The 25111-nt window shown below is 42.0% G+C and overlaps 1 protein-coding gene across 3 annotated transcripts in view; it reads left to right on the top strand.

The window, feature by feature from the left end:
- The first annotated feature begins 8195 nt into the window (after nt 1-8195).
- DCDC2 (doublecortin domain containing 2) overlaps nt 8196-25111 on the top strand; it is a 175908-nt gene continuing 158992 nt past the window's right edge. The window contains exons 1-2 of one of the 3 annotated variants that reach the window (XM_037136084.2): nt 8196-8437; nt 23246-23609. In XM_037136084.2, the coding sequence (XP_036991979.2) occupies nt 23317-23609 (293 nt within the window). In that variant the 5' untranslated portion in view covers nt 8196-8437; nt 23246-23316. Of the gene's footprint in view, nt 8438-22839; nt 22913-23245; nt 23610-25111 lie in introns of those variants that run through there. The other 2 variants (XM_053668276.1, XM_053668274.1) reach the window with 2 other exon arrangements.

Genomic DNA, 25111 nt, shown 5'->3' with positions numbered 1-25111 from the left:
AATAAGTACACATCTGCCAAGATTAAAATGAAGGAGAGAATCCTAGAAGCAGCAAGAGATAAGGGGACAGTCACCTACACAGGAGTTCCCATCAGACTATCAGCAGATTTCTCAAAAGAGACCTTACAGGCAAGAAGGGGCTGAAAAGAGGTATTCCAAGTCGTGAAATCCAAAGACCTACATCCAAGATTGATCTATCAGGCAAAGCTTTCATTTAGGATGGAAGGACAGATAAAGTGCTTCTCAGATAAGATCAAATTCAAGAAGTTCATCATCACCAAGCCCTTATTATATGAAATGTTAAAGGGACTTATCTAAGAAAAAGAAAATAAAAAATATGAACAGTGAAAGGACAACAAACTCACAGTTATTAACAACCACACTTAAAACAAAAGCAAACTAAGAGGACAGCTAGATCAGGAGTGAACCATAGAAATGGAGATCACATGGACGGTTAGCAACAGGGGAGTGGGAGGAGGAGTAGGGGGGAGAAGGTACAGAAAATAAGTAGCATAGACGGTAGGTAGAAAATAGATGGGGGGGCAAGAATAGTGTGGGAAATATAGAATCTAAAGAACTTGAGACACATGGTCATAAACTAAAGAGGGGGAGAAGGGTGGGGGAGGGGGAGTACAGGGTGGAGGGGAATGAAGGGGGGAATAGAACAACTGTAATGGCCTAATCAATAAAATAAAAAAACAAAATAAGTACACATCTGAATGCTTTAAAAATACACGTGCACATACTTCTTAGTATAATATGCTTGATTGTAGACAATTGCTACAAATAATATAGCAAATTAAAAAAAAATTTTTATTGATTATGCTGTTACAGTTGTTCTATTCCCCCCCTTCATTCCCCTCCACCCTACCCCCCGTCCCCTCCATTACCCCCCCTTTAGTTTATGACCATGTGTCTCAAGTCCTTTAGATTCTATATTTCCCATACTATTCTTGCCCCCCCATCTATTTTCTATCTACCGTCTATGCTACTTATTTTCTGTACCTTCTCCCCCCTACTCCTCCTCTCACTCCCCTGTTGCTAACCCTCCACGTGATCTTCATTTCTATGTTTCCACTCCTGATCTAGCTGTCCTTTTAGTTTGCTTTTGTTTTAGGTGTGGTTGTTAATAACTGTGAGTTTGTTGTCCTTTCACTGTTCATGTTTCTTTAACTTCTTTTTTTTAGATAAATCCCTTTAACATTTCATATAATAAGGGCTTGGTGATGATGAACTTCTTGAATTTGATCTTATCTGAGAAGCACTTTATGTGTCCTTCCATTCTAAATGAAAGTTTTGCTGGATAGAGTAATCTTGGTTGTAGGTCTTTGGTTTTCATGACTTGGAATACCTCTTTCCAGCCCCTTCTTGCCTGTAAGGTCTCTTTTGAGAAATCCACTGACAGTCTGATGGGAACTCCTTTGTAGGTGACTGTCCTCTTAGCTCTTGCTGCTTCTAGGATTCTCTCCTTCATTTTAATCTTGGCTAATGTAATTATGATGTGCCTTGGTGTGTTCCTTCTTGGGTCCAACTTCTTTGGTACTCTCTGAGCTTCCTGGATTTCCTGGAAGTCTATTTCCTTCGCCAGATTGGGGAAATTCTCCTTTATTATTTGTTCAAATAAGTTTTCCACTGGTGGCTGTGCCTTTCCCCCTTCTGGTACCCCTATAATTTGGATGTTGGAGCGTTTAAAGATGTCCTGGAGGTTCCTAAGACTCTCCTCATTTTTTTGAATTCTTGTTTCTTGACTCTTTTCTGTTTGGCCATTATTTGCTTTCTTCTGATCCACTCCATTGATTTGAGTCCCAGTCTCCTTTTCATTGCTATTGGTGTCCTGGGCAATTCCATTCATTTCAATTAGTTTCGCCTTCATATATTTGTCTAATTTGTGGCTATAATCAACCAGTTCTGTGAAGATCCTGATCACCAGTGTTTTAAACTGTGCGTTTGAGAGTTTTGCTATTTCTTCATCGCTTAGATTTATAGGCTCTAGGGCTTTGAGATATTCTTGAGCCATTTTTGGTCTGTTTGTGCCCTTAAAGTGTGAGGAGTGGCGCCTTGGACTCCCAGGTCGCTGGGTTGTGATGCTGTATGTGGGGGCGTGGTCAGAGCGGGGAAATGGCGACCCCCTCTGCTGTTTTGCACTGCTGGGTGAGGAGCAGCGCCTTAGGTGGTTCACCAGGGCCTGGCCTCTTAGAGTCGCTGGGTTATGACGCTGTAGGTGGAGGTGGGGTCAGAGCAGGGAAATGGCGGCGCCCTCCCTGCCGCTTGCTGTGGGGACCCGCTGGGTTCCGGTCCAATCGCCCACTCCCTCGCTTGTCTATCTGCACACAAATGCGCGACCACAGTCAACATGCAGCCCTGCTCCCTCGCTGTTTCCCCCGCGGCTTGGTCACTCGCTTGGTCGCTCACTAGGTCCAACCCTGCACCTGGATTCTGCCCACCTGAGTCCGTCTGACCGAGTTTTCGTGTACAACCCCACTCCACCAGCTGCTGGTTTCACCCCTCTTACAGGTCAGGCTGAAGAATTTGTTGTTAACAGACTTCTGAAAAGTTCAATTTTCTGTGTTCTGGCTGTGTTTTCTGTTGCTAATATTTAGTTGTCTCTAAATTTGGTTGTGTGAGAAGGCACGGCACATCCACCTATACCTCCATCTTGGCGGAAGTCCAGTTAATATAGCAAATTTGATAAAAATTCACTGTAATTTAGTTGAGGAGATATAGAGTTAAATAGAGTAAAACTTTGTATGGCATGATATGCTGTTTGTGAAATTTTACCATTTTCCTCTTCTAAAACCAGCCTGTCCTCACATAAACCACTGTATTTTCTACCCCCTCTGCCAACACAGTGGGAAGTCTTGTTTAAATGTGAATTGTGTAGGATAATGTGAGAAGAATTTAATTTCACTTTTCCCATGAAGGTTTCAAATGTTCTAGACCTTCTCCAGTTTACCAAACATTGAAGCTTTGAACTTTTGAGAGAGATGCATCCATACATCTTTAACATAACCCTCAAGTGTAAGGATGGGTTTTGTAGGTTCCAAATTATGACACAGAATTGCATTAATTTAAACTTACAAGAAAGTGCAGGGAATGGGCTCCAGAGGTGGCCTGATGGGGGGTTAGCTAGAGCCCATTTGTGTGTCAACCCCTCTTATTTGGAATATTTCTAAACTATGTTATTCTTTTCTACAACAATAAATCAATCAAAATCTTTTCTACAACAATAAATCAATAAATCAAAGATTACCAAATCAATCTTTGGTAATCTGGTTGTGATCCTAAATGTAATAGTTTATTGGTTAATATCCTGGTGCTAGTTTTTCCACAAAGTAAACTTTTGATTTCCATAATACCTGACAATCAAACTTGGCTGTGAGAGTGGAAGTTGGTGGCTGGATCCTGACACAGCAGCCTCTGGCTTTGCCTCCTCCTTTCCTGGGAGACTCTGATTTGGAGATGGAGAAATAATGGTGGCAGCTGGGGCGTAGACTTGTCGGGGGAGACCAAGTCAGTGCGTGTGTGTGTTGGGGGAGGTTCCCAGCTGTCGATACAATGCTGTGGGACAGATTTATGAATACTGACACTACAAACTAGAGTGATACTACTACTTCCAATCTATCTCTGATTACAAATGCACCATTGTGTTATGTACCCTGAACAAAGAAAAAATGGAAATAAATGATAACACATTTTCTTTAATAAGTATAAAATGTAAATCGGCTTCCCTTTCTTTGGAAATTGGGGAAAAAAAAAGAGGACCTTATAGAATTTTTTACCTACCTAAAAAAAAAATGTACAAATCGTCGGACTTCTTACGCAATATACTTATTAAAAGTGCTCTTTTCAACTTACTTAGACACCGGCTTTCATCATATCACATTCATGTACATAAATGAAAAAATGTAGACAAAATATTGGTTAAGGCATCCCTAAAACTGATCTTTGTTTCAATGCTAAGTCATGGTATAATCTTTAAGAATTGTTTTATTTTATTTTATTAACTCTAATTTAACCTTTAAAATTTTGTATTGTTATTCTATTACAGTTGTCCCATATGACTCAACACCAGGAAAGTTTTATTTTAGAAGTCAATGAACTATAATTTTCTTTCTTTGCAGTGTCTTTTTCTGGTTTTGGAATTCGGATAATGGTGGCCATGTAAAAAGTCTGGGAGCCTTCCCTCCTCTTGAATTTTATGAAACAGTTTGAGAAGGAGAGGTGTTAGTCTTTGGAATGTTTGGTAACATTCACCTGTGAAGCCAACTGGTCCAGGGGTTTTGTTTGTTGGGAGTTTTTTTTATTACCACTTCAATTTCACTAGGTGTATCTATGTAGTCATGTTCTCTGATTCTTCCTTATTTAGCTTTGAAAAAATGTACATTTTTAGAAATTTATCCATTTTGCCCAGGTTGTGCAATTTCTTGGCATGTAGTTGTTCAGAATATTTTCTTATAATCTTTTGTATTTCTCTGGTGTCAGTTGTTATTTCTCCTCTTTCACTTCTGATTTTATTCATTTGGGTCGTTTCTCTTTTTTTTCCCTTGAAGAGCCTGGTTAAAAGTTTGCCAGTCTTGTTTATCTTTTCAGAGAAACAGCTCTTGGATTCATTAATCTTTTGTATCATTTTTTAGGCCTTATTTCATTTATTTCTGCTCTCATATTTATTATTTCCTTTCTTCTACTTACTTTGGGCTTGGTTTGTTAGTCTTTTTCAAGTTCTTTTAAGAGTAAAGTTAGATTGTATATTTGAGCTATTTCTTCTTTTTTGAGATTGGCATGTAATGCTATGGATTTCTCTCTTAGGATTGCTTCCCAGTGTCCCACAGATTTGGGATTATTGTATCCGTATTTTCATTTGTTATAGGCCAATATACTGATTGAACATAGATGCTACAATCCTCAACAAAATATTGGTAAACTGAATACAGCAATTCATCAAAAGGATCATACACCATGGCCAAGTGGGATTTATTTTGGGAATGCCAATTTGGTCCAACATTCACAAATCAACAAATGTGATTTACCACATAAACAAAATGAAGGAGAAGAGCCAAATGATCATATCAATATATACAGAAAAAGCATGTGATAAAATCCAGCAACATTGATGATAAAAATTTTTAGCAAAGTGGGATTAGAGGGAACATACCTAAATATAATAAAGACCACATATAACAAACCCTCTGCATGTATCATACTCAATGAGCAAAAACTAGAGCGATCCCTTTAAGGTCGAGAACAACATAGGGATGTCCACTTTCACCTCTCTTGTTCAACATAATACTGGAAGTCTTAGCCACAGCAATCAGAGAAGAAGAAGAAATAAAAGGCATCTAAATTGGCAAGAAAGAAGTAAAACTGTCATTATACTGTACATAGAGAACCCCAAAGATTCCAGCAAGAAACTACTAGACCTGATCAATGAATTCAGAAAAGTAGCAAAATACAATGTTAATATGAAGAAATCAGTTGCATTTTTACATGCCAACAACAAACTAACAGAAAGGGAAATTAAGAAAATAATCCCATTCACAATTCCTTCAAAAATATGAGTAAACTTAACCAAGAATGTAAAAGACCTGTGCTTGGAAAATTATAAGACACTGAAGAAAGAAATAGAAGATGATACGAATTAGTGGAAGCAAATAGCATGTTCATGGTTAGGAAGAATTAATATCATTGAAATGTTTCTACTACCCAAAGCAATCTATAGATTCAATGCAATTCCCATCAAGATTCCAATGACATATTTCACAGCGCCAGAACAAATATTTCAAAAATTTATATGGAACCACAAAAGGCCCTGACATAATGACAGTTATCCTGAGAAAGAGGAACAAAGTTGGAGGAATCACACTACCTAATATGAAACTAAGGCCATAATAATCAAAACAGCATGGTACTGGCGTAAAAACAGACACACAGATCAATGGAACAGAACAGAGAATCCAGAAATAAACCCACGCCTTTATAGTGAATTAATAGTCAACAGAAGAAGCAAACACATACAATAGACTAAAGATAGTTTATTCAACAAACGGTGTTGGGAAAATTGGACAGATACATGCAGAAAAATGAAACTGGAACATCTTATACCACATTCAAGAATAAATTCAAAATGGATCAAAGACTTAAATGTTATTCCCTAAACCATAAGTACTATAGAAAATATAGGCAGCAAAATCTCAGACTTTGCTCATCGCAATATTTTATCACGTATATCTCCCCAGGCAAGGGAAAAAACAAAAAATAATGAAATTGGACTATATAAAACTAAAAAGCTTTTGCACAGCAAAGGAAATCATTAACAAAATAAAAAGACAACCCACAGAATGGGAGAATATATTTGCCAATACATCTGATAAAGTGTTAACATCCAAAATTTACAAAGAACTTACAAAAGTCAACACCAAAAAACCAAACAGTTTTATTAAAAAAATGGTCAAAGAACCTGAATAGACGCTTCTCCAAAGGGGACATACAGATGGCCAATAGATGTATGAAAAGATGCTCAATGTCACTAATCGTCAGAGAAATGCAAATTGAAACCACAGTGAGATATCATCCCACACCTGTTAGAATGGCTATCCTCACTAAATCAATAAACAACAAGTGTTGGTGAGGATGTGGAGAAAGGGGAACCCTTTTGCACTGTTGGTGGGAATGCAGACTGGTGCAGCCACTGTGGAAAGCAGTATGGAGTTAGCTTAAAAAATTAAAAATGGATATGCCTTTCAACCCAGCAATCCCACTTCTGGGAATATACCTGAAGGAACCCAAAACACTTTTTTTGAAAGAACATAAGCATACTTATGTTCATTGCAGCATTATTTATGATCACCAAGATATGGAAGCAGCCCAAGTGTCCATCAGATGAGTGGATAAAACAACTATGGAACATTTACACAATACAATACTACTTGGCCATAAGAAAGAAGAAAATTTTATACTATGCAAAAGCATGGATGGACCTGAAGAACACTATGCTAAATTAAATAAGCCAGTCAGAGAAAGATGAATACCATATAACTTCAGTCATATGTGCAATATAATGAACAAACTGAACTAACAAGGAAAATGGGAACAGACTCATAGATGAAGAGCAGGGTGACAGCAAGGGAAGACTGTTTGGGGTGGGGGGATTGAGCAAAAAGGAAAAAGGACTCATGGACATGGACGGCAGTGCAGTGATTGCTGTGGGAATGGAGTGTAAGGGGGCTAAATGGTAATGCGAAAATACAGTAAAGATGAAAAACATTTAAAAAATCCCAAATATATCCTTGGGTAAAGGATATTTTAAAAAGGTAGTCGATGGAAGTTTACATAGGAGGTACTCACCATGCACATATCCTGGCTCATGTGCGGGATACAAAGAGAATTGTATGGCCAGGTGCTTCTTACTTGCTCTTGAAATACTCCAACTGGTCAAGGACAAGTGTAAGGAGCACTTGTTTTGACTGTAAGGAACATTCTGATTTCAGAGATATAAAGATGTGACAAACATGTGCATTATGGAATAAATGTAATGCCGTGTTTAGTTTCTTACTTCCCGTCCTTCTCCTTCGGACTTGAGCAAATTCCTGATATTATCTTGTTTCGTCATTTGTCTCCTTCACGCTAAAATTTCTCATGGGGAAAATCAGTCCGGGTAAAGGGTGTGCTGTGTTCTTATTAGATACAGATTTGCTGCATTTTACCTTAAATGTTCTTAAGGCCTTTTTATTTGTTTACACAGATGTTTTTAAAAGAGCTTTTCAAATTCACATTCATTTTGGGTTTACTACAAAATCTGAAAATGTCACTGGGAAATGATCAAATAGCTCATAGAACTGAGGGTTAAAAAGTGTTATGTTTTGCAATCATTGACACTTCTGGAGTTAGTTTATCATTAAATTAGAAATCAGTATACATGGGTAGAAAACATTAGGGTACCCAGACTTAATTAACTTGTCTACTTCCTATGCTAGTCATGGTCTTGTAAGCCTGAAAAAAAAACTTTTAAAATTAGAATGGGCAAACTTTGAATGATATTAGAACATGATAGTTCACTAAAGCAGCTCTTTCCATTAATCCAGAGACTGGAGTACAGTTAACCAATAACTTCTGTATCAGTGACATAATTTCCTGCAAAATTGCAATTTTGTAATGGTTAACTTCTCTCCTGGTTGTTCACAGCAGGGGGTAGTTTTCTTTTATGAGTCTTCTATTCATTATAATTCACTGCGGCTTTGACATTTTTCCCTAAAACATAACAAAAATCTCTCAGGCACTAAGAGATCATGCTGTTTTACCTCAGCGATTATTTGTGAGCTATGGCGGATCCGTTGAAGCACCAACTAAAGAGCCGATGCCCAAGCAGCACATCCACGGTCCCCAGCAGAGGCCTCTTGTGAGGAGGGAGCTGGAGACGGCCATCCAGGCACCCTTGGCGGTGGTAAAGAATGGGAACTTGGGTTTTGGAATTAAAAAAAAGACAAAAACAGAAAGTTTCGTTCTGAGGTTGTGTAGAATTAAGTCAGTTGAGAAATTTAGCCCGTTAGTAGTGTGAAAATATGAAAGAAGCTTCTGGAATATTGAAAACAAGCCTAAATCCAGTGTTATTGCATTGTTTTATTGCCCCAAATTTGAATCTCAGGAGCATTAGCACAGTTTAACAACTAAAATATCAACCTTATATGTACATTACTATAATTTTTACTTTAATGAAATCTGGTAATAATTGGATAGGTACTAATTCAAATTATTGGCCCAGAATAGCTTGAATTCTCTGGGTGCGGGGGAAGGTATTAACTGCTTACTAAGCTTTGGCTTGATTTGTTTTCATAAACGTTGCTTCTGCCTTGTGTAAATAAGGTGTTTATACCTACTTAACGATTATGCAAATAAATAATTGCAAGCTGAGAGATAGAAAAACAGGACTTATTCTGACATAGTAAAAGACTTCCTAAAGTATTTCAGTTTGTAGAATCAAGCCCCTGCTCCCACAAAAAAATGAGTAACAATCTTAACTCGGAATCTAAGAGAGTCTTGCTTCTGTTGAGACTAGCAAAAATAATTTAATTCACTTAATTGTAAGTGAAGAGAATGGAGTCGTGCCTGAAGTGTTGAAAGACTTTTCAGCTTAGGTTGCCTGGTTTCATGAGTTTTCTTCTCCCCACAGCTAGACTGTTAAGTCTTAATGGAGGAGAAGTTGCTTTGTATACAAACTTCTTGTGAGACACAGTAAATTGCACCATAAGTGGAGTCACTCAGTGAAAAATTTCAACATTACATCTACTTCCAGCTGTCCTGTGGCAAGCAGATTCCGCCTGGCAACTCCTTACACCTCCACTGAGGAAAACATCATTTAAAAAGCCAGGCTCTTTGCGCTAGTCCTCACTTGTCATGATTGATCGAGTCTCACAGGGGTTCTGCTTTTCTGTAAGACAATGTAGCACTTTGTTCTTCGGTTTTCAGAAACTAGAGTGTATGAAAACTAAGCAAGTGATTGAGACAAATGACATGTACATCGCAGATCCATTGAAACAAATCAGAGTGAACAAATTGCTAATCACTTCAGTGAATGAGTTCATCATCGCTGTTGTCCCAGCTCCTACTACTCCTTCTCTGGCAGCTCATGCATTCTAGACATGGTAGGGTTGCTGTGTTTTCGCTTGCTCCCGGATTTAAGCTCAGCTTCGGTTCACTCTAAAACTTGTAGGCCCCTTTTCCAGAAAGGAGGTGAATGGGAATAACTATACAAGAGATGTATAAAATTAAAAAAGTGGTGATTGGCTAGAGCTGGTGCCACTGACATTACAAATAATGGATATTAGGATCTGAATTGTGGACACCTCAAAATTCATATGTCGAACTGCTAAACCCCTTTACCTCAGAATATGAGTATATTTGGAGATAGGTCTTTAAAGAGGTAACTAAGTCAAAATGAGGTCTTTAGGGTGGGCCCTATCCCAATATGACTTACATTCTTAAAAAAAGAGGAAATCAGAATGTAGGTGCAGGAGGAAGACTATGTGAAGACACAGGGAAAAGATGGCTATCCACGAGCCACACAAGAGAGGCCTCAGAAGAAGCCAACCCCATGGACACCTTGCTCTGGGCTGCGTCTTCCATCCTCCAGACTGTGAGGCAACAGACTTCTGCGGTTAGAGCCCCCAGTCCGTGGCGGCCTATACTGGCAGCCCTAGCAAATGAATGCAAATGACATATGAATAGTCTACTGATAGGAAGGGTCCCTCTGTATCAACCTCTTACTTTAAAAACTTGGAGGTCATGCTATTCTTTTAACATATAAATATGTAATATTTTCTCTATATTATGGGCTAACTGTTTCAGCCTCAGAACATCACCATCATGCATTTATCATATTTTTCTTAGGCTCGTCCAGAAAACAGATGTTTTGTAACATAAGGAATTTGTAATTTGAGGACTATTGAAAGATATAACAATTAGAAAAAGAACTAATAGATAATTTTTCAAAACAGAACAAGCACTGGAATCTATAATTAGCAGTAGTAAATGCTCTACCTGCATTATCTCATGTAGTCACCACTAAAACTGTGAAGTGGGTAGTGTTATTTCTGTACCATCTCACACACGAGAGGACTGTGGGAACAGAGAGGGTAAGTAACACATGCAATGTGCAGAACCGAAGCTCAGTGCCAGGCAGTCTGACTGGTTTAGAGTCCACTCCTCCAAACACTACAATCCTTGATTCAAAACACAGGTAAAATACTTAGCACAGTCCTGGGCACACAGTAGTTATTAAATGCAGGTTGCCTCCCTCCCCTTTTCAAGACATACTTGGCACAATGGAAAAATCCATAACCAGATGAACAACATGCTGATATTATGCACCATATGTTAGGACTTGGAAGTGTGTTCCTTTGGAAACTTTAAACCCCGAATTACAGTGGGTACTCACTCAAAAATGGCAACATAATGGAACTACAAAGCAACATTTTTTATCCTGACAAGTGAGAATTTATTTACAGAATGGTGTTCATTTGCAACCACCATTAAAAAAATTTGTATTAAAAAAGTCTGTTTTCTCCCCATTGAGAAACATAATGAGTTTCTGAAATAGTAGACCAGGGTAATCCTTTTCTATTATTGAGAGGAATATACACATATTTTCTTCTCAGTAAGGAGGCCATATATATGGCCTTGATATTTATATATGTTGTGGAATAATCACCACAAAACTGTTACCATATATAATTACACACAAAATATTTTCCTTGTGATAACAACTTTTAAGATCTACTCCCTTAGCAACTTTCAGTTATGCGGTGCAGTCTCGTTACCATAGTCATTCATTCCCTACATTATGTCCCAAGATTTATTTATTCAGTAACTGGAAGTTGGTGATTTTGACCATCTTCCCCCATTTAACCCGCCCTCCCCCTGTGGCAACTGCCAGTCTGTGCTCTGTACCTATGAGCTTGGTGCTTTTGTGTTTTGTTTCATTTTTAGATTCCATATATCATATATAAGTCAGATTATATGGTATTTATTTGTCTTTTCCTGACTTATTTCACTTAGCATAATGCAGGGAAATCCTTTTAAAATACTTCAAGATTTCTGTAAGAAGCTCAGGGGATCCAGAAACCTTGTCATATCTTTGCCGGACTTTCTGTCTCCTTCATTCAGTAAAATGCCCTCGCAGTGTTGGTTAGATGGTGAAGAGACTGTGCCATTAAGTGAAAGTGGGGCTGAAAATTGACAGGTGAGGAGGTACCAAAGGCCAACTTTGTTTTAGCCTCAACAGTGACTGAGCGTTGCATTAGGAATGTCTTAACAACTTAAAAGAAATTGACCGCGTCCTGGTCCTAATTTGTACTTTACCACAGGTGAGAGGATGAGACTGAGCTGATGCTGTGTGGTGTGTGTTCCTAAGATCTACTGCTTGAACCCAGTTACCTCCAAACCTTTCTTCTCTTCCTTTTCTTTCTTCTCTTTTCCTCTTCTCCCTTTCTTCCTTTTAGAGTACACAGTCGAGTGTTGGGACCTCCAGAAGAGAGAAACGAAAGGTGGAGGGGACTGGAGAAAGGGCAGAATGTTAACTCTACTGTATAAATGAGAAATAATGCTTTGCCCAGAGTAGGTTCTGAGCTGGTATTTGATAAGGAATGAATGAATGAATGAACTAGGTGGACAGCTAAGGCCCAGGAATGGAGGTTGAAGAGTCAGAATGTGAGAATAGGTAGGGTCATAGGTTTGGATACAGTGACTTGTTACAGAAGTGCTTTCAGGGTAATTGATAAGAAGCTAGGACAGGGTATGATTTCAGACAATATGCCATTGACGGCAGCTTCATCTTGATTCTGCAAAAGAGCTCTGAAGTATACTTTATGCCTCAGCATTAGCCCAACCTAAAGCAGGAGAGGTTTTTGCATCCTTGCACACTGGTTAGTCAGTCACAGGGTAAGGGACAGTGGGTAGATGGGGGTGCTGGTAGGTGGGGGTGGCAGGAGAGACATAAATTCTCAGGCACTCTTTGCCCTCTGCTAGGTCAGATAATGCTATTCTGGTCCGAAGTCTGCCTATGAAAAAGAGTCACACGTGTGGTATGTAGAAGCTAGGGGCGGGACACACAGGGTCCCAGGGGTCCGAGAGGATAACAGGTGACAGCTGGCTTCAAGATCGCAGCAAGACAGGGTTGCTTTCCCTTATCCTTGTTGTATTCTACGAGCCTGGCCATTTGTTGTGTATGTGTCCGTGGGAATTGACCATACTCATCTGCACAAGTGAAGAAGGAAGATTTACTGTAAAAAATGTCGCTCATTTTATAAATGAGGAAATTCAGGCTTAGAAAAGTTAAGTAACGTGTCCATGGTAGCACAGCTGTTAGGTGATGGCGCCATGATTCAAAACTAGTTTACACATTTCCTTTATAAATAAAACAGCACGATCTATTTGAAGTATATTAACCTGCTCAGTGAAGCCAGTTAAAGTCAATTTTGAGACCATCCCTGTAAAATAGACACAAATCTTCCTAAGTCAAAAGAGTTAAATAGTTTGATGAATGCAGTGCAATGTGTATACATTTAAAATATATATCTCTAGTGAGCAGTTTTTCTTAATTTCTCCCCTATGAGAAAAGTCTATTCTTATCAATAAATACTGAGCAAGTCAGTTTCAGAGGTGGAACCTGCTGTCATCTGGAATACAGGAGTTTTGCTCACGTCTACATGCTGTCTAATGTAGGGGGCGCAGCCCTCTGAGATCAAAGTTCTGCCGCCTGTGGCGGTGTCCACAGGTCCTCTGATATGTTGATGGACTCCAGTGAATTTGATTCTCATTGAAAACCTCAGGCAATATATTTTCTTCCTCGTTGTGAAATAATTGTCTAGAGACACGGAAGCCTCCAGATGGGTAGTTAAACGCCTCCAGCAGGCCTGAGGCACTGATGAGTCCCTCTGAGGATTTCTGTAGTTTACAAGTGGCCTTATTGGTCAAAGGATCTCATTAATCGTACCCTGTAGAATGGCAGCTCCCGAAGTGGTGTGTTTGTGAGAGAACCATAACGATGCTGCATCTCAGCAGCTCTGGGTGGAACTTTCTAATGCAGAGTGGCTTCTCATCTTTAAAAACCCACACGGATATTTAAAATAGTCACTAACTTGTATTTTTCATTTTTACAAGGTTCTGTTCATTTTTTTTGCATATACCCGTTCTCCCTTGTTCTCATAGCTCAAAGCCCTATATTTTCACAGATCATGTTGGGCCAGGGGGTAAAACTGGTCAGAATTGGGCACCACTTGGCAAGCTCCTGCTTCCTATAAAAAGTATATGCGCATCCCATACCCGCCCCGTCAGAGTTCCTCCCAAATATTTTGCTAGTTCCCAGGGAGTGAACCCCTAAGTTTGCACAGCTTCTGGATGGTTGCCCCTCACCCCATGCTCTAGCTCCTTCTGGTGCTGTTACTACTGAGACCCGCACTGCTTGTGAAGCCAGGTGCTGGCACATGGGCACCTTTGCCCCTGTTGGATGACACTCTCTGGCCAGACACCACTGCCATGGATGCCATGGGAGGGTCTTCGGGTTCAGGGGAGGCTTTGCCATGGTGACTCTGCTCCCTGCCTCGGAATGCTTCTCCCCTTCTCCCTCACCCTCCCACATCATACTTTACACACGGTGTGAAAGAGGGGCTTTGCGTGCTTAATGCTTTAGAGAACTTACAGTGAAATACTTACTTCAGGTTTTCCTTATAGTTGTGTCTAACTCCCTGGAGTAGCTACACAGGGATTGGAAGCTGACAAATGAGCGCTAAGCGTATCTTTGCCCTTTTCCACACTTCCGGTGTCTCTGGGCCTCACTGGAAGAAGAGTCGTCTTGGGCCACACATTAAATAAACACTAATGAAAACTGATGAGTGAAAAAAATAAGGTTTTAAGTAAATTTATAATTTTGTCTTGGACCGCATTCATAGCCATCCTGGGCTGCAGGTTGGACACCCCTGAGCTAGGCGTTGTTTACTGGGACCAAGTTTACTCTTCTCTGACTACTTTTTTCATCAGGATGAGTACTTTTTCTCAGGGTATGCCTCAGTTTCTTAAAAAACCACACTCCTACTGGGCTCATAACAGTCTGCTGTACATGCTCAGATACAGGTGAACTAACTACTGTGTGGATGCAGAGCCAAGACTCAGGCTAGGACACCCTTCCTTAACCTTCCACCTCCCCCCCACTCCCATCCTCCCCTCCCCCCAGTTTTATCTCTCTGCTTTTACACACAACCGAACATAGTATTCATCCACTCACTGAGTGCCAACGATGTGCTAGGCACTGCTGTAAGCACTTCAGACAGAGCAGCGACAACGTACACAATGGCCCGCTCTCCTGGACACTAGCCTAGAGAGTGGGACGGGCTGTGGACGGGTAACAGAATAGAGTGTGGTGACAAACAGTGACGTAGGGGATACATAGTAGCTAGGGGACACTTTACATGGTGTTATTAGAAGGCCTTTCTGATGAGATAAATATTTGGCTGAGATCTGTGTGACGAGACTCAACTATGCAAGAACCTGCCATCTACGCATTCCATGAAGACAGAGTAGCAGTACTTTTGTCTTTATTTATAGTATGTGTTTAATCTGCCTCTAGAGCTTCCCTTGTCCCCCAAATATGTAAGGAGTCAGATTTTACACTGAGCCCACCCCTGGCTGGCTGGTTCCATCACCCGGGGATGACAATGGGGCCCAGCCGGAGCGAGGTCATAGGAGAGGCCCCGTCTCACAGGGCCCTCGGCCGCAGCAAGGCTCCTCAGATCCCTCTTGGGTACAGCCACCTTCCCAAATCACTGCACGCTCTAATGGGGCCGCTGGGCATATGGTTTTCAGGGTTTCTCACCTCGCTCCACAGGGAGGGAAGCTTCAGGGAAAACCCAGCCCAGGAGCAAGTCAGTGAGGAGAGGGCATTCGGAAGCCTGCATGTTCCTCATTCTCAAGGAATTCCAGATTCCACATAATCAAGCTCTGGCAGATGAAGAGCAGGGCTTTCCCCAGTCACCACGGGGCATTTCTGATAGAGCAGGGGCATAAAACCTAGATTACCCAAGGTGGACCAGAGATGATCAAGGAGCTCTAGCTGCCCCCGCCAGGGCCTAAAGGTCGTGGTCTTCCTTTCAGCTCCTCAGAGAGGACACTGGGCACCACAGGCTGGGCCTCCTCCGAGGCAGCCATACTGATGTTTCCTGGCTTTCACCCTGTCCCCATCATGGGACCCTGCCACGTGGCATCACTGTCCTTCAGCACAAGCTGCCAACAGACATAAACCTCTCTGTCTCCTGAGCAAGCCTGGGACAGATGACTATTTGCCTCTTGGAGTCTTCCCAGTTTGATTTCTCCATATTGTCTTTGCTCATCTTCTTTCCCTCACAAGGACTCCTTTTATTTCCTCTCCATCTCTTCATTGTAACACAACCAATCAATTCTTCAAGGCCTATCTGAAGACTCACCTCCTCTGGGTGGCCCTCCCTGATTGCTATTGCTCCCATTAATCTCTTCTTATTTAGTGCCACAAGCACCTAGAATCTTCCTCGTACACTCCTGGTGGTTCCTCCCCTCCCGCTTTGTCCTCTCCTTCTTTCCCCACCTCCCCTGCAACCCTCTCTTCCTTTTCTTCCTCTCTTCCTCTTATTCCTTTTGAATAAGAATAAACTTATTCATCTCAGCTCTTTTAAAAAAAGGATTATTACTAAATTTTGAACTTATAACAATAATATTTAAGTGTATGTGAGGGGTATAAAGTATTAACAATAATACAAAGACATGCACAGTTCAGTGGTTTTTGTTATATTCACAATATTATACAATCACCACCACTATCTAATTATAAAACATTTCCATCACCCCCAAAGACACACTTTCCTTTCCAATTTCCTCTCTCCCCATCCTCTGGTAACTAACATTTATGTCTGTGGATTTACCTGTTCTGGACGTTTTATATACATGAAATCATACAATACAGTGTGTGTAAGCTTCCGAAATTTTGTGCATGTTGTAAATGCATCAGTACTTTTAATGAGTGAATAATATTTTATGGCACAGATATTCCAGTATTTTGGCTGCTTACTGGATAAAGTCCAGTATCTGAAATCTTTGCAGGGTTTTTTTTTTTTGTCTGTTGTGTTTTTGTGCTCACTCTCTGAGCCATCTCAGGGCTTTTCCAACCCAGAATCACTTTCATTTTCTGCCTCACATTCTTTGGATCATGAATGTAGAGCAGTTTGGTTCAGTGGTTACCCAGGAGTCAACTGTTATAATTACAAATTATCAGGGGAAATTCTTTGATTCCCTCCCTCCCACCTCTGTCGATAGCACAAAGGTAATTTTTAAATGTAGCTGTTTCAGGCTCCAGGTTCGCGTGAGGGTCTCCACTTATAACACTGCCTGTTGTGGGAAGGACACAGACTCCTTTCCCGTGTAGCCGTCAAGAGTGGCAGTCCCCGGTCGCCAGAGCAGGTATACAGAGGGTAAAGGTTGGTTTCAGGGCTTGCCAGCCTGCCAAGTTTTCGGCGTTCCTGAATTCTTTTCATTCTTGCCAAATGAGCAATGCATTTTTTAAAAAAATTAAATGTTTCTTTAAATCTAGCATTTCTGGTTTCCTTCACTTTAGAAGGAAAGTGATTCAGGGTATTTCACTCAGCATGTTGTTGGAAATGGAGTTTTATTAAAATCTTTTAAAGGATTTAAAAGCAGACACCATATATGAGCACATGCATTTCACAGTAGCGTCTCAAACATGCTAGGCACATCACAGCAGCTTTTCAACTCTCAAGGTGTCTCCCTTCTTTCATGTCCCTACCACCCTTCACTCTCAGATGAAGTCATTTAACAAATATTTATTAAACACCTGCCCTTGCCATGATACTAAATGCTGGAAGAGGCAGGCAAGATAATATTTCCTTCTGTAACAGAGAAAGTGGAAGGCCTCAATGTGAATTCTCTCAATGTCCCTTCTCTCTGCCTCTAAATTTACCATTTTAACGGGCTTGTAGATCATGCGCTAGTGAACTGCCAATTTTTTCACTAATATGAAATCTTCTAACATAAGATTGTAAATGTTTTTCAAAGGAAGAAAATAGTAACTTAGAGAAATGTGATATTTGGTTTATGTAGGATTTAATGATATATAGGTAAAGGTTTCTTTGGAGTTTGCTTTATGACAGAAGCAATATTAAAATAAAAGAAGGTTCAGTGTTTATTATTTCAGGGGATTGTGATTTTTTCATCTCACACTCTGAACATCAATAAATCAACTAAGGAAGGAAACTATTAGTTTTTGTTATTCTTAACGTCTTAATCATGTGGCAATGTATAGAACAGCATTTTTACTAAGCTCTAAACCAAGGTAGAGTGCAGCTTTAAGACCTGTTAAGCAGGTAGAATCTACATGATTTAGTTATGTATAGGAGGTGAAAATGGTCCTTCTTGCAGTCACTTTTAAGTACTTTAAATAAGGCAACTGGGGTAGGCAACCAGTTCATGGGCATGAAAAAGAGTTTAGCCTTTACCAGATGGAATGTGTTAACCATGCAGGGGGCATTCAGGGCATGTCAGAAACCATGACCGCTGCCCAGGTGTGCACCCAGGAAACACTCTCAAGAAGCGGAACTTCTCACTATTTCTGAGATTGAGATGCGAGCACTGACACTCTTTAAGGGAAACTAGCATGATATATTCTGCATTTCATTAACATCTTTTAAAAAAATTTATTATTTAACTTTAGAAGGGAAGAGAAGGAGAGAAATATCAATGTATGGTTGCTTCTGGTGCATGCCCTGCTGGGAACTGGCCTGCAACCCAGGCATGTGCCCTGTTGGGGAATTGAACCGCAATCTTTTGGTTCACAGGCCCGTGCTCAATCCACTGAGCTACACCAGCCAGGGCTCATTAACAAGGCTCATCTTTATTGGCCTGAAAGACTGTGGCCACTAAGTGCCAGTATGAGAGCCTACTTTCCTGTGTGGGGGCTCGCCTCCACACCTGACCGTGCATTTTCTGTCCAAAGCCAAGCAGTCAGTTTTAGAATCTCTTTATAGTTGTACAACACTTTTATTTGCTGATGTGAAGATATGCTTCTTCCTAGAGGAGCAGTTTCTAATTTTTTTGAAGTTTTTCTTAATTTTTAAACTTTATATATTTTGCACTCATTCCCTCATTAAATAATTATTCAGTACTTACGATATACCAGCCTCTTTACTTAGGCACTGTCGATATGCTGATGAATAGAATGGCCACAGTCCTTTCTTTTAGTCAATTTATACATATAAACATCTAATTCTACAAAGATTAAGTATATACCTATAAAAAGACAAACACAATTATACAAAAATGTATAATTACAATAATAAGAACTGTGGAGGAAAAGTTTTAATATACGCAGGGCTATTCTGATCTGTGGAGGGGATAGAAGGTTTCCTGGTAACGACTTTTCAGTTGGGGCTGAAGGTATTATTTGAAAGGAGCTGAAAGAGTGTCAGAGGTGGAGAAGGGGCCATGAAGTATGTCCAAAGGAGCATTCGAGGAAGTGTGGCCTTGACTTTGTAACGCCAAAGGGTAAGTCATGTGAGAATGTTACCAAGCAGAATTAGGGGCTCTGCTGCCTGCTGCCCTCGAGGCAAAAATTCCAGAGGCAAAGGTTTGCTGATAAAGGAAAGGAGTCTTTATTCAAAAGCAACCACTTAAGTCTAACAAGTCATAGCTTTAATCACTTAAGCCTATCAAATAAGGCTAGACTCGAACATCTCTGTTCTTCCATCTTTTCCCCTGTTTTGCCATGCAGTTTTTGCCCAAATTTTTGAGGAAAAAGTAAGTATGTGCATCATTACACAGATAGTACTAATCCATATCTATATAAATGTTTTTTTAAATATTTTATTTATTTTTCTTGAGAGGGGAAGGGAAGGAGAGAGGGAGAGAAACATCAATGTATGGTTGCCTCTTGTGTATCCCCTGCTGGGAACTGGCCTGGAACCCAGGCATGTGCCCTGGCTGGGAATTGAATTTCGATCCTCTGGTTTGCAGGCCCGTACTCAATCCGCTGAGCTACACCAGCCAGGGCTATATAAATGTTTTTAATTCTTTATTTATGCTTATGCATTAAATGTGTAACTCTGGAAAGTAATAATGATATCCATATGCAAAATAATGCCCTGGAATACAATAACTGATCTTGTTTCTGAATATAAAATGTGGGTGTGCACTATATACAGCACAACACAGTATCATTTTTCTATAGAGTTAGTTTACAAACTAAAAACAACATGATGTATTAAAATGACACCAATTTGGAAGAATGGCAGGCTTCTGCCTCAGAGCCTCTTCTGTCTAGAACACCCAAAGAATGAACTTGCCACCCGCTGGCACACCAGCTTGATCCTAGGCTGTGCCCAGAGTTCCCATACAAAGACTATCTGTTGGGAAGTGTGGGAAACTGCTGCACCATCATCCTGGCATCCTTGAGGAAGAAGATCCCAAGAGCCCCGGCCTGAGCCTGAGAGTGAGCCAGCTTAGGAGCCAGAGGGCCAGCCCTCTTTTTATTTCCATTGGCTCTGGGCCTGCACCTTCTCAGCCAATCCTGTCCTACACCGCCCACAATGGCCTCCTGCAACTCCTCCTATGGCATCCCTACTTCTCCGAAGTGGTGTGAGTTGTCTTAGTCGGATCTCTCTGTATGAGGAAGGATGGGAACCTGGAAAGTGACTCAAATAGATTTTTGTTTTTTTTCGCTAAGTCTTTCAGGCTGGGTGTTCAAGTGGATAGCAGAGAAACAAATTTGGAGATAGGGTGACCTTTTAGTGGGTGATGGTGTTCTGAATTCAGAAAGCGGGAATGGATTTGGAGATCAATGAATAGGTTTAAGAAACATTAGTAAAGTAGAATTGATAAGATTTGGTGATTGAAGAACCCTTATAAACACAGAATGCAATGTGGTTTGCTTTTAGTGCAGTGTTATGTTAAAATAATTATTATTTTGGAGGAGAAATATAACTGGAAGCATTTGAGAGATTTACTCAGGCTCTTGAGGAAAAGGCAAATATCTTTATATTATTTTTTTAATGTACAGTGAACCTTCTCGAAGAATCCTCTTTTGCTATTTCTCACTCTCTATGTCTTTCATCCACTTAGGAAAAAAGCTTTAAAACAAAACTCTCTCTTGCCTCTCATTCATTCAGTGTGTGTTCTCAAAGGTTCCCCAGCATCTATCTGAAATGGCTTCTGCTTGATCAGGCCTGACAGCCCCTCGCAGAGCCTTGAGGGAGTCAATTGTTAAATTTCCAGGAATTTTAAACACGGGTTTTATTAAAAATTAAATAGTTAAGTATACAATTAATTACATAACATGAAAAACAAAAATAATACTCAAAACTCATCACCACCTATGTTTTACTATTATCTCTGAGGTTATGTGTATGATATGTAGATCATACTGTATATGAGGTATATACAATATGGTATATTGTATGACATGATAGATGTGTATGATGTGTAGATATGATCATATATCATAGTATGATATAGTACTATTATATATGGTATTAAATACCATATGGTATATATGGTATATATGGTATTAAATACCATATATAATAGTATGCTACTGAACATCTCTTGCTACCAGTGACATCCGAGTGGTAGCTGGAAATCGGTCTTGTTTTCATATTTAAATTATAAAAGTTGGCAAATGCTATGAATCAAGGTCTTCTCCACCCTGGAAACCATCGTCACATTTATCACATCACTGTCTAAGAGGAAGGTGGATAAATGGGTCCCGGCTCCAGGCACAACCCTGGGCAGATCACTGTTGCCGGAGTTAGAGGATAGGTGTGGGGTGGCTTCCTGGGCTGGTGGCAGGTTCCCAAGCACAGAAGGAACAGGTGCTAAGGTTTAATGCCCTGTCGTTGCCATCTTAAAATTCTTAATTTTCAAACTAGGGGCCAGGTGTTTTCATTTTGCACTGGGCTGGTCTAGGCAGTAGGGAGTTAGGACTGTTTGGAGAGTTCCTTGATTTACTGCCTTCCATCTCTCAAAACAGGTATTCTGCCTCATTCGGCTACTTGGTAGCGCTTTTGCAGATATTTTCCCAATCCATTCCCTTAATCCACAACTAGCTCACAAAATTTCCTTCTATTTCTCCCTCTGTAATGCTCCCTTCTCTTTGCTCTTCTTTTGAAAACTATTAACTTACAAGGCATTAATATAAGTGATTTTAATCAGAATGTTTCTGCCCAGATTGCAGTGCCCTACACGCTCACCTTTAAGTTTGGTATCGCATGGTGGTAAGGTGGTTCTGGAATCAGAGAGCTAGGTTCGAATTTGTGCTGTGATCTAAGATAAGTTTCTTGGGTTTCTCTACATCTCAGTTTCCCCATTTGAGTAGAGAATGATATTTACCTCTGAACATTGAATTAGATAATCTACGTAAAGTGCCTAACAATGCCAGGCAATGCCAAATGTTCAATTAATGGTAGTTACTCATAAAGATTATTTTATTCATATATGATGAATTATAAACACCCAGTAATCAACTCGGCCCATGACACATAGTAGCAAGGTGTTAGGAATGAATGAAACACGGGCAGAGAGGAGCTGGACGATCTCAGTTTAAAAAGTTCATCCCTGATCCCATAGTGTTTGTCCCAGCGTGGACTGAACTAAGCTCCTCTCCCTTACCTTACCATACACTGAACTAATCTGTACCAATAGCATGGATGTGGGCTCTCGGGCCCAGGCAGCTGTGCAGCCGTTCAGCATTCTGGAGGCTGTGAAAAAGTCTTTTCTGGGTGTAAAGCTAGGCCTGAAGGAGGCACTCCAGTTACTGCCCCGTATTCTCTTCACTGCTGTTCCCCCAACTCCTGCCTAGCACAGTGCCTGGCACACTAGGCGTCCATTTATAGGAGGCCACCAGGCTTCGATCCAAATCTCTGTACTTCTTTTGGGCCTTTGGCCCGGGCAGTGGCAAAGCTCAGGGATCCAAGGAAGCGCCGGGCCCATTCCAGGAACCCAGCTCCCCTGCGGTTGCAGTTGCTATGGGAACGGCGGGAGCTAACAACTTGGGTCCCTGCGGGGTGAGCGGGCCCTCAGAGGCGACGGCAGCCGCAGGAGCAGCGCCAGCGACACCCGGCGCCTCGGAGGTCACCGCGGGGCTGCGACACCCCGGCGGCTCTGCTCGTGCCCCTCCCCCGCAGCCCTGCCCCCGCTCTCCCGCGCGCTCGGCCTGCCCTCTGCGGAAGGTGCTGGTGGAAGACCCGCCGCGGGGAGCCGGCCCTCGGGAGGGGCGGCGGGTCCCGGACGCTCGGGTCTCCTCCGCCGGCGCGTTCATTCGGCCGCGGAGAATTGTCTGGTCAGTTCCAGCCCTCGACTTACTGCCTTAACCGGGGCGCCCGCAGGAGGCTGAGAGGTGAGGGAGTAAGGAGAGGATAGAAAGTTAAGCGTTTTGCAAGGAATAGCGCAAACATGACGTGAGAAATTGAGTTTCATCTTTACACGTGCGAGTCCTTGGTGCTCCCTCCCGCGCCCGCGCGGCTGCCGTCCCAGGTGGTGACACCTGGGCGCGTGGGAGCAGGTGCGGCGCGCGCGGCGGCCGCCGATTGGCTGTGGGGCCGGCGCGGCCCTGGACGGCGCGCCCCGCGAGCCGCCGCCCCGGACGGTCCGCGGGGCGCACGCGGGGCGCACGCCGGCCGCTCGGCCGTTGCTCGCTCTGACCTGGTCTCCCGGTCTCCCGTCCTTGCAGCCCGCGACCCGGCGTGTGCGGCGAGGCCGCGGGCAGCGGGACCCTGAGCGCCGGCCGGCGGCGGCGGGAGGATGAACGGCACCCGCGCCCGGGCCAGCCACCGCGCCCAGCCGGTGGTGAAGAGCGTGCTGGTGTACCGCAACGGGGACCCTTTCTTCGCGGGGCGCCGCGTCGTCATTCACGAGAAGAAAGTGTCCAGCTTCGACATCTTTCTGAAAGAGGTGACGGGCGGCGTCCAGGCGCCCTTCGGGGCCGTCAGGAATCTCTACACCCCGCGCACCGGGCATCGCATCCGTCAGCTGGACCAGATCCAGAGCGGGGGCAACTACGTGGCTGGGGGCCCGGAGGCCTTCAAGAAACTCAAGTAAGTCCGTAAGCCCCGCCGCCCCCCATTTCTGGGCGCGCAAGGTGTGCGGGTGGCGCCCGGAGAGGGATGCCACTCCCCCCACCTCCGCCCCGCCCCGCACGTCGGCCAAACCTCAGTGGGTTTGGGGACTGTGTCCGCGCGGGTCGGTGCCTCTCGGAGCTCCCGCTGCAGTTGGAGTTAGAGGCTGAAAGCGTGATGGAGAAGCAGTTTCACTTGCGTGGCAAGAGGAGCAATCGTAAAGCGCATGTGTAAGGAACAGGAATCTTTACCCCCCCCAGAAGTGGCCAAACGGATACTTAGCATTTTGTTGGTTTTTTCTCTTTCCTTTTCTACCCCCCATTATGCTTGGAACCTTTTTAGTTAAAATAATTCTTAAGTGTTGAATGCTGTATAATTATCAGAAGAGAACATTGCTCTCTGCAACCCCTGCCCCCGTTTAAATGCTTTCAACCTTTCATTCCAGGTAAAACTGACCACGCCCCACTGTGGCCGTCCCCCCATCACCTGCGTGTTTGTGCTATCGCATAAAACTTGGAAAAGCTGAGTGGCTCGCTGTATTTGTCCACATGTCTTTCCCTAAGTAACTGATGGCTAGACCCTCAAGGACAGGGGTCATTATTGCTTCTCATCCGCAGTTGCTGGCAAGGAGCTTGCTCAGTGAATCATCAAATTGTGTTTAGGTTTGTGAAGGGAACTAAGATGAACAAGACATGAGTCCTTGTCGTTCTTGCAGAGTTTGCAGTCTAACAAGAGAGACTACATGCGCACCAGTTGTTTTAATGTAGAGTACAGCAGAATAGGTACAACTAGAAAAACAAAGTTAGGTGGCAGTTCAGAGTTGAGAGAGATTATTTCTGGTATGGGTGGCTATTGTGTGGGAGAATTTAATATTCTGTAGGCTATTTTCCTTTTAACAACTTTATGGAGATGCAGGTTATGTAACACAAACCTTGTCCATTTCAGTGAGTCTTAGTACATTCACAGAGTTGTGCATCCGTCACCACAAACTAATGTTATAGCATTTCCACCACTGCAAAAAGAAACCCTGTGCCTCCTTACTTCCCCTTCTCCCCATCCTCTGGTACCAATAATGAACTTGTGTCTGTGAATTTGTCTGTTCTGGATGTTTCATATAAACGGAATCATACAGTTTGTGGCCTTTTGTGTTTCTGGATTCTTTCACCTCGCATAATGTTTTCAGGGCTCATCCATGTTGTAGTATGTATCAGTACTTCATTTTTTAAAATCATTAAATAGTATTCCATGATATGGATATATCACATTTTATTTATCCATTAATCAGTTGGTGGATATTTGGATCGTTTCACTTTTGGCTCTTTTGAATAATGCTGCTTCGAACAGTCAGGTAGAAGTTTTCATTTATCTTGGGTATATACCCAGGAGTAGAATAGCTGGATCACATGGAAACATTGTATTCCATAGTTTTTAATATAACATTTTAATTAAAATCCAGCCTGGACTTCAAGATAGCAAAAAGA

This window comes from Artibeus jamaicensis, unplaced genomic scaffold, assembly GCF_021234435.1.
Source record: "Artibeus jamaicensis isolate MK-2021 breed Jamaican fruit bat unplaced genomic scaffold, CSHL_Jam_final contig_482, whole genome shotgun sequence".
NCBI lineage: Eukaryota > Metazoa > Chordata > Mammalia > Chiroptera > Phyllostomidae > Artibeus > Artibeus jamaicensis.
This window is presented reverse-complemented; position numbering and strand designations above follow the sequence as displayed.